The following is a 10,179-nucleotide window of genomic DNA, read 5'->3' on the forward strand; positions in this document are numbered from 1 at the left end:
GGGGTGGGAGGCGATGGGAGGGAGGGGAGAGAGGAAACGAGCGCGCATAGGATCTGGCTTCTTTTGATTTAGGGGTTGACAAAACGCAATATACATTCCAGTGACTTTTCCCTCCATTTTACGGCAAAAATTAAAAAGTTTCTCCCAGAAAGCACAAAAAAAAAAAAAAAAAAAAAAAAAAAATCAGTCTTGTCCCGCTTACGGCTCCCTCGCTGGCCATTGGAAGGACAAAAGTCTCCTGGGGCCTCGAGCCCCGCCCACTTCCTTGAGGTTTTCAAACAGGTCCGCTACCAGGAAATATAAGCCGCGGTCTGCACGGCCCCGAACGCCAGCTGCCTGCTCCTCGGCCCTCGGCTGCTCCCGAGCTGCCAGAATGTCCGGGCGCGGGAAAGGCGGCAAAGGGCTGGGCAAGGGAGGCGCCAAGCGCCACCGGAAGGTCCTGCGGGACAACATCCAGGGCATCACGAAGCCCGCCATCCGCCGGCTTGCCCGCCGAGGCGGGGTGAAGCGCATTTCTGGGCTCATCTACGAGGAGACCCGCGGGGTGCTCAAGGTGTTCCTGGAGAACGTGATCCGCGACGCGGTGACCTACACGGAGCACGCCAAGCGCAAGACGGTCACCGCCATGGACGTGGTCTACGCGCTCAAGCGCCAGGGCCGCACCCTGTACGGCTTCGGCGGCTGAGCCGCGTCTGCCGCTCCCCTCCAGACTCCTAAAGGCCCTTTTAAGGGCCCCCAGAACGTCAGGGAAAGAGCTGGCACCTGTAGTTGCTGGGCGGGGGTAGGGGCGCTCGAGCACGCCCTGCCTTGGGCCGTGGAAGCTCCCGCCCCGGGCTGCGGGCGGCTGCAGGCTGCAGGCGGCGGGCTCGGGGCTCGGGGCTCCGCAGGGGGAGGTGTGAGCGGCAGGACTCGGAATGGGGACCCAGCGCCGCTCGCAGGGACGTAGCCTGGAAAGTGCGGTGCCACGTAGAGACCACGCTCCCCTGTGCGCACGCAGACTGGGCTCCTGTCTTGGCTCCGGGTTGCATTTGGGGTAAGAGGGAATTCAGACCACGAGCGCTGGTGGGGAGCGCAGGGCTTCCACGGAGCCGCGGGCTCGGTCCCTGAGCCTATATAAGGGCTCCTATGCAAATTAGGACTAGCAGATGCTGCCTCCGATTGGATGGGAAGGTCGCGCGTCAGAGGGGGCGGCTCCTCGCGTGGCCCGGGCCCTTAGAAGGCGGGAGCGGGCTGGCGCGGAAAGTGCCGCGTCCTGGCCCAGTTACTGGGGTTCGCTCCGGGGTGCTGCCGAACGCGAATATTTTGTCTTTGCTGACATTTGAGTAGGAGGTGACCCGAGTTCAGACGCTAAATGAAGGAGGCAAAGGCGGGCGAAGTCGAAGGCGGGGCCTAGCGCGCGGCCTCTGCAGGCGGGGGGAGCGTACCCGCACGAGTCCCCGGCGGCGGCGCTCGAACCCCTGCCCGCGGAGGTCCAGGAGCGCGCTCGCGGTGCGGCGGCCGCGCGGGGCAGCATCCTGCTGCTGCTCAGGAGACCGTGTCGTGGGACCCGGTCGCAGCTGAGCTGCCCGTGGGGCCGTAGGAGGGAGAAACTCGAAAATGCTGTGGGCGAGATAGCTGCGCGGTCGCGGGTCCTGCCCAGCGCTCTGCCCAGGCGCCTGCCGGCAGGGGCCCCAGCGGGCGAGGCGGGAACCGAGCTCCGAAATGTCTAGCATTCCTTCAGCCGAGGCTGACCTACCGTTTACTGGGGGTCAGGCACTCCGGGACACTTTACGTTCCATTGCTGCGTTTGATTGTCTAGCAAACTTAATGCAGTATTATTACTACTTTACAGACAAAGAAACTGGTCATGGGGGTGTAAACTGGAGGCAGGATTTGATCCCAACCCTGTTGGATACCGCACCCTTTGACCGCAGCCCTTCTGTGACACTGCTTCTGCCATGGAGACCTCTTGGCCCTTTTGCTGAGCTTTCACGTCCAAGTACTTTCCCCTATTCCATAAAGACTCCATTCCATAAAGTGTGTTTGTGATTCTAGTATTAATTAACTCTCTAGGGCAGTGAGACCGTCCCAGAAGCTCTGCTTTCTTTTAATCCAAGTGAAAAAACTCAGATGCTTTAAAAAGAAACAGCAAAATCTGGCACACTTTTGTGCCTCTCTATTTGTTGAATGTGAATAAGTGAATTTGAGTAGATGGATAGATGGATAATGTACCTATTAAATCTCCAGTTTAACATGAATCAAATTATTAAGGGAGCACCTGGGTGGCTCTGTGTGTTAAGCCGGACAGACTTTGGCTCAGGTCATAGTCTTGGGGTCCTGGGATTTTTTTTTTAATATTTTATTTATTTTTCTTGAGAAACAGAAAGAGGCAGAAAGAGGCAGAGGGAGAAGCAGGCTCCCTGGAGGGAGCCTTATTCAGAACTGGATTCCTGGACCCCAGGATCACACCCTGAGCCAAAGGCAGACACTCAACCACTGAGCAACCCAGGCCCCCGGGTCCTGGGATTGGGCCCCACCCCGGAATCCCTGCTCAGCCTGGAGTCTGGTTCTCCCTCTCCCTCTGGCCCTCCTCCCACCTGGCTTGTGCTTGCTTTTTCCTCTCATATAAATTAAAAAAAATATTAAGGATGAAGATTAGTCAGGAGGAAATGGCAAACCATGAAATACAGTTTTGCCTTCACTAGATTGGTAAAAACTTAAGTCACAACAGCAAGTGCTGCACAAAAATCTCTTATATTGCTAGTAGGAATATACATTCAACTATTTTTGAAATAAAAAGGTTATCTTGTGAACTTAAAGATACATTCACATATATGCTAAACCAGCAGTTCCAGTCCTCGGTGTTTACCTAAGGGAAATTATTGCACTTATCCATCAGGACACATGTTCACTAAAGTTTTCCTTAGGGGAAAAAAAAGTTTTCCTTAGAACTATTTAAAGTAGCAAAAACAAAGAAGCCAAATGCACACTGACAAGAGGGTGGATGAAAAAATGATAGTGAGATAGTATTTGGTAATCAGAATGAGCTGATAAATAGAAAGAAAGAAAGAAAGAAAGAAAGAAAGGTGAGCATGTACTATATGCTTTGAATTTACGGTATCCATTACCTTCTCAGTAAAATAAAGGAGAGGGGGATAAAGAACATATATATATGCAATAATTTAAGCAGCACAAGGAGCAAAGTGGCCTCAGAGGTAGAAGAGTTCATTTAAATATAATTTATACTGATTTAGTTCCTTATAATAAGAAAAGGCAACTCCTTAAATGGATGCAAGTTTGTCTTGAGCTATTCTATACAAAATTATTCCTAGTACAACTATTAAAGGTTGTGTTTTCCTTTAATAATCCTGCAATGTGACCTTCAACTGAAAATTATATTAGCCTTTTATTATTCATTTAATATACAGAATATTTATATTTGAGGGAAATGAAATTTCCTCACTTAAAATCGCAAAAAGATGCTAGATGGAAAACCATAAGCCTTTGGGAATAGTTTTTCTTCATCCAGATTTCATAAAATGAATAAAACTGGCAGATTTAAACTTTTAACACCAGATATAGCTTTACCTCACAGATAGTTTCAAAGAACTATTATTGCAGGCCTTAACTTCAATTTGGTCTGACTTTTATGTTTCATGGGATAGTGCTCAACTACCTGGAAACTGATAACATGTACTGTTAAAGGTTCCATCAATCTGAAAATCTTTGATCTGAAGGAGCTTGACCAACTTCCTCATTTCAATTTAGAACATTCACAGATATCTATTAAGTTCTAGGCAACATGCTAGATGCTGGGGATATGTGTATGCTCCCCATTCTCTAGGACTCAGTCCTAGAGAGTCCTGGAGTCCTAGAGTCCTAGAGTCCACTGCAATATTGTCCATCCATCTATTCATTAAGTAAATATAGAACAAGCTCTTTATCTGTGCCAGATACATTAGGCATTAGAGAAATAATGATGCACAATGGTGAACAAAATAAATATTAGCTGCCTTCACAGAATTTAAGTCTAGTGGGAGATACAAACAAGTAAGTAAATATAATGCAATGTGTCAAATAGTATGAAGAGGAGAAATAGTGTCATGGGACCATAACGAAGGGCTATCTGAGGCTATTAGCTCTCTCTTTCTGACTGATTACCCTGGTTAATAGAAAATATACTACTGTATTCAATACCATTAAACAATGGTGAGATTGACTCGATTTCTTTTTTTTTTTTTTTTAACTCAATTTCAAAAGGTAAGCCACAGACTAAGTATATTAGAGGACTGATGGGGGAAGAAGTTGCAGAGTTGGACGACACAAAAATGCGAGTGTGGATTAGTAGGAAGTTGACAAACTGTACAAGTTTTATTATTACAGCTCATCATCCTTCAGATATTGGTAGATATTAATATCTCATTTGTAGTTGTGCAAGTGAAAAACTGAAGTGTCCGTGATTTATCTGAATGCTCAAGAACCGCCCCAGAAAGGCACAGGCAAGAGTGAAGTCCTGTGACAGCTATTGTAGAGCTCTCCCAACAGTATTATGCTTATGGTTTCAAATGTCCACTTTCATATGATAAATGCATCAGGGATAACAGGATGTATTAACAGCTCAACTCCCCCGGATAGCACTTCCTACTTCTTTTACAATTTGTTGTAATAGTTTCACAGAGAGATAATTATTATGCATTTGGCTGGCAGATAAGATCAAATGAACAGAACATGTTTCCTTCCAGAACGATGTTGATGGAGAATGTTTGTGATGTAGGCTCTCCAAAGCTCTGGTACCGTAGGTGATCTCCATGGTAGTATTTCAGAGTGGTTGCTGTTCGTTTGTTTATTTGTTTGTTTTTGATGTTTTAGACCTTAAGGTCCACCAGGACAAGGATGACCTTATTTTGTTTCCCCTTTATACTGAGCACCTAGCTGAATGCATTGTACAAAGCAGGTGTTCAATAAACGTCATCCAATGAATACAATCTTTGAACTGTTTCTTGAAAATGTATCAGGTTTGCTTCTATCAGACTACATAGCCAGGAAACATAGTAAATAAACCTGTGCTATATTTATTATACTTACAAGTGGAATAATTCACAGGTACATGTAAGAATGAGTTAGCTGGAGAAAGAAAATTAGAAAGAAAAAAACACTTTGCTAACTATTTCTTTAAATATTAAGTCAAGATGAATTTACAGAGAACTTAGAAAAAGGTATTTTATTCATGATATGAACAATTATAATTAAAATTTTACATCACATTACTGTGAAATACTAAATATATACAAAAAGTTAAAGAATATTGCCTTCAGCAAGAATTTATATTAAGTGGTGTATCTATAATAAAAGCCATATGAATTTTCAGATTTCTTTATGAAAAACACTTCACTGCTCTCCCTAATAGCACCTTAGAGGTTGGATACTAATTTCTATGTATTTGTTTAACCATATTAATAATATTAATTAGAATGTGCACTTAAATAGCACCTTACACATTTCAAAAAGCTTTCATATAGGGAGGCAACTGGATATAGCAGGAAAAACTCTGGTCAGGAAATTGAGCTTAGATGGTAGTCATGGTTTTGTTGCCAAATATCGTGTGACCTTTGATTATTGGGCTTCTCAAGGCTTTTGTCTTCTCTTATTCAGGAGTAATACTCAGACATACAAGTGTGGAGACAAACCAATTATTTGTGCCTAGTGTCCATTCTGATCAATGACTTTATCATAATGACTTGTTAAATATTTTAAATATCATTCGATAATTTCTAAAGTCTTTTTCTTAACCTGGAAATCTGTTATTGTTCATGCATCTTCTGTTACCAACCCCAGAGCTATTACTGCTATAGATAGTATTCTACATTCAGAAACATTTATTTTCAAGTCTTTTACTTGTAAGCACAAATAAGAAAGCATGAATATGTGTATAAGAATTTCAAAATGGGATATAAAACTGCATTTAGCATATTACTGATATTGTAAAACACTACAGTCGATCTTTCCCTTTACCAACATGTTAAGTGGTTATCAATGGGTAGAGGTTTATGATGTTTTTAAATTTTCATCTTTATTTTTTAAATTTTCATCTTTAAATATTGCTCTATTTCCCATGTTTTCTACAAGTATACTTCATAATTGAAACAGTATTTTAAAAATATTTCATTTTGAAATGAAGTTTTGCAAACATAATAAGACTAGAGGATTTTCTAAAAAGGCTTATTTATTTGAGAGAGAGCACGAGTGAGCCGAAAGTTGTGGGGGGGCAGTAGCAGACTCCCCACTGAATGGGGAGCCCGACACAGGGCTTGATCCCATGACGCCAAGGTCACGACCTAAGCTAAAAACCAAGAGTCAGTTGCTCAACCAACTGAGCCACCCAGGTGCCCCATGACTGGAGAATTAATGGGAAGGTTCTATACTACATAAGGAAAGGATACATATACACATGTACATGTGTATGTGTAGACTACAAGTGAGAGGAATATATCTTTCACACTACTAGACTCTACTATATATGATATCATCTATAGATTATATATACTTTTATCAAAATAGCTTTGTCTGTATCTCCTACCTAGCTTACATTTCACATGTAAGAGGTAAGAGTGTAAAGGGGTTTAGTAGACATGCCAATGGTCCCTTTGAAAAAAGAGTCCCTGAATTACAGTGGGAGACCCAGAAGGGAGGTAAGCATTCTAAATATAATCATTAGCATTTAAATTATGCCAGATCTTGCTTAAATGTATAATAAAATAAGATTTTTGCAGTGGTTTCTAAATTCAGCTCTCAGAGAAAGAAGGTAGTCGGGTCAAGGTTCAGGTTGTAGCCCAAAGGTGATAACCGCTGCCATCCCTTCCGTCAACCTTACCATTGGTGGACACTTTTCTTTTTTCTCCTGCTTTGGTAGCTGTTGGCAGAACAGTAAGTTGATTGCCTGTGGAAATGTCTGTCCAGAATAGGAGATTAATTCTCTTCTTGCAGGATCCTCTAAGGAGGGAGGAGAAAAGAGCTGTAAAATGCTTCTCCGGACTGATAACTCATAACTGTGATTATTCCTGTCTCCCCAATGGAGAAGTGGCTTTCTGGTGGTGGAGCTGAGTTGGCCTCCTTTTAGTAAGCCTGGAAAGGCAACCTCTGATCGCAATCATGTCTTTGGAATTTGAGGTACTGATGCCTTTTTATCCACAACTGAGCTCCTAGTGGCCCCAGTGATCAATTCTGAGACAACAAAAGAAGATTCACCCAACATCTTCTGACATCTTCATAAAATACTATAACCCACAGGTAATTTTTGTTCATAATATGTGTAGCTTTGAATATTTTCAATTGGTTATTCTTACCTCTATTAAGTAGTATCTTTCCCATTCCAGTTTTGTGTTTATAATTGTTTGATGAACCTGGCACACATATTTATTTCTGTGTGGAGATTCTTAAAGGATCCTGGACAACTGCTCCACTTCCCACCCACAGATGTAATTGGTTTATCAAATATTTTTGATTTAGGAGATAACTGTGAAAATGCTTTCCATTCTCTGTCTTTTAACCTCATATCTTGAAAAGATTCCATTACGTTTTGGTTACTCGCAATCATTTAAAGTCGAGTCTACTTAAAGCTTCCATGTCTTACTTTATAAAAAACTTTTCCTTCCAGGGTGCCTGGGTGGTGCAGTCAGTTGAGCAGTTGACTCTTGGTTTTGGCTCAGGTCCTGATTTCATGGTTGTGAGTTTGAGACCTATACCAGGCTCTTTGCTCAATGTGGAATCTGCTTGATATTCTCTCCCTCTGCTTCTCCCATCTGTGTGCTCTCTCTCTGAAATAAATAAATAAATAAATTTTAAAACCAACAACAACAACTTTCCCTTCCTCCATGGCTGGCTAGGCTAGATCAGTAGATCTGGAGTGGGAATGGGATGGTTTGTATTTTCCCTTTCCTTCCCACTTTAAAAAGACCTGGAATTTAGTGGGGCCCCTTGTTACCAGTTGTGGGGCAACCAGAAAGTTCCAGTAAGCATCACACCACATACTCACTTTGGGTAAGTCTCTTAACAAATCTGAGTTTCATTTTCCACATCTATAACATGGCAATAATACCTCTCAGGATTTTTTTTAAGATTTTATTTATTTATTCATGAGAGACACAAAGAAAGAGAGAGGCAGAGACATGGGCAGGAGGAGAAGCAGGCTTCCTGCGGGCATCCCAATGCGGGACTTGATCCTGGCACCCTGGGATCATGCCCTGAGCCTAAGGCAGACCCTCAAGGTGTCTGAGCCACCCAGGTGTCCCTACCTCTCAGCATTTTATGACAATTAAAAAAGATAACACTGACTCTAGTTTGGGAGTTCTGACTAGCTTATAAACTACTCAAGCACGGAGAGACTGAAAGCAAAATCTGTTCCTCTTTAACATCTTTTTTATTCCTCTTTATCCCTAAGTCATTGGAGAAATATTTATTTCTTCTTGGACCTCTTTATATTTTCAAAGCAAAATCTATTATCAGTTCCTTCTAACACTTCATTAAAAATAGTGTGCAAATATCACTCTTATGTTTTGTCGTTTGTCAGATTCATGTCCCTTGAATAATCCTCAAGCTGCCATAGCCAATTAGTAGTAACGTTATGGCTACAACCTATGCTGCTTGACTTCTGCTTCTGAAAAGACACAAATGGCACATATTTATACTAGTGTCCCATATGCTTATATGTGTGTAATTAAATGTTTCCACTCCGTGAATGTTGATGGTGATGGGACTTATTCAGATTAGATCAGGAATGTAATTACACACTGATGCTTGATAAAAATTTTAGGAGTCAGTGATAACATATAGGTAGTATAATTACCTCATAATTGTTATGTGGTTGAAGACTAGGCATTATAAGTTGAAGCCTTTCTGACTTTTGAACAGCATGTATGAATTAATTGTTAGAAAATTATACTTAACCTTTAACAGAATTAAAGACAATATTAAGAAAAACTTGAAATCTTGCTACCCAGCAGAACTACTTTCATTTTTCATAGTACTTTTGTGATGATTAATTTTATGTGTCAACTTGATGGGGCCAAGGAATTTGGGCAAATGGTATTTTAGATGTTTCTCTGAGGGTGATTTTTTTTTTATAAATTTATTTTTTATTGGTGTTCAATTTGCCAACATATAGAGTAACACCCAGTGCTCATCCCATCATCTCATCCCCCTCAGTGTCCATCACCCAGTCTCCCCCACCCCGCACCCACCTCCCCTTCCACCACCCCTAGTTCATTTCCCAGAGTTAGGAGTCTTCATGTTCTGTCTCCTTTCTGATATTTCCCACTCATTTTTTTCTCCTTTCCCCTTCATTCCGTTTCACTATTTTTTATATTTCCCAAATGAATGAGACCATATGTTTGTCCTTCTCCGATTGACTTATTTCACTCAGCATAATACCCTCCAGTTCCATCCACGTCGAAGCAAATGGTGGGTATTTGTCGTTTCTAATGGCTGAGTAATATTCCATTATATACATAGACCACATCTTCTTTATCCATTCATCCTTCGATGGACACCGAGGCTCCTTCCACAGTTTGGCTATTGTGGACATTGCTGCTATAAACATCGGGGTGCAGGTGTCCCGGCGTTTCATTGCATCTGAATATTTGGGGTAAATCCCCAGCAGTGCAATTGCTGGGTCGTAGGGCAGGTCTATTTTTCACTCTTTGAGGAACCTCCACACAGTTTCCCAGAGTGGCTGCACCAGTTCACATTCCCACCAACAGTGCAGGAGGGTTCCCCTTTCTCCGCATCCTCTCCAACATTTGTGGTTTCCTGCCTTGTTAATTTTCTCCCATTCTCAGTGGTGTGAGGTGGTATCTCATTGTGGTTTTGATTTGTATTTGCCTGATGGCAAGTGATGCGGAGCATTTTCTCATGTGCTTGTTGGCCGTGTCGATGTCTTCCTCTGTGAGATTTCTGTGCGTGTCTTTTGCCCATTCTGCAGGCAGACTGGTTTTTGAACTTGCACTGCAACATTAGCTCTTTCTGGATCTCCAGTCTGCTGGCCCATCCTGCAGATTTTGGACTTGCCAGCCTGCAAAATCATGAAAGCCAGTTTCTTAAAATAAATTTTAAATAAATATATATATAAATAAAATTTATCTGTGTGTTTATATGTGTGTATATACATATACATTCTGTTGGTTCTGTTTCTCTGAGAATCTTGAC

General features: G+C 42.4%; 1 protein-coding gene across 1 annotated transcript; it reads left to right on the forward strand.

The window, feature by feature from the left end:
* Positions 1-302: 302 nt before the first annotated feature.
* Positions 303-10,179, forward strand: LOC112665655 (histone H4). Its single transcript, XM_049102886.1, has one exon. It carries the CDS (start codon positions 374-376, stop codon positions 683-685), a length of 312 nt encoding a protein of 103 aa, XP_048958843.1. The 5' UTR covers positions 303-373; the 3' UTR covers positions 686-10,179.

The sequence above is a fragment of the Canis lupus genome, chromosome 27 (genome assembly GCF_003254725.2).
Source record: "Canis lupus dingo isolate Sandy chromosome 27, ASM325472v2, whole genome shotgun sequence".
Classification (NCBI taxonomy): Eukaryota; Metazoa; Chordata; class Mammalia; order Carnivora; family Canidae; genus Canis; species Canis lupus.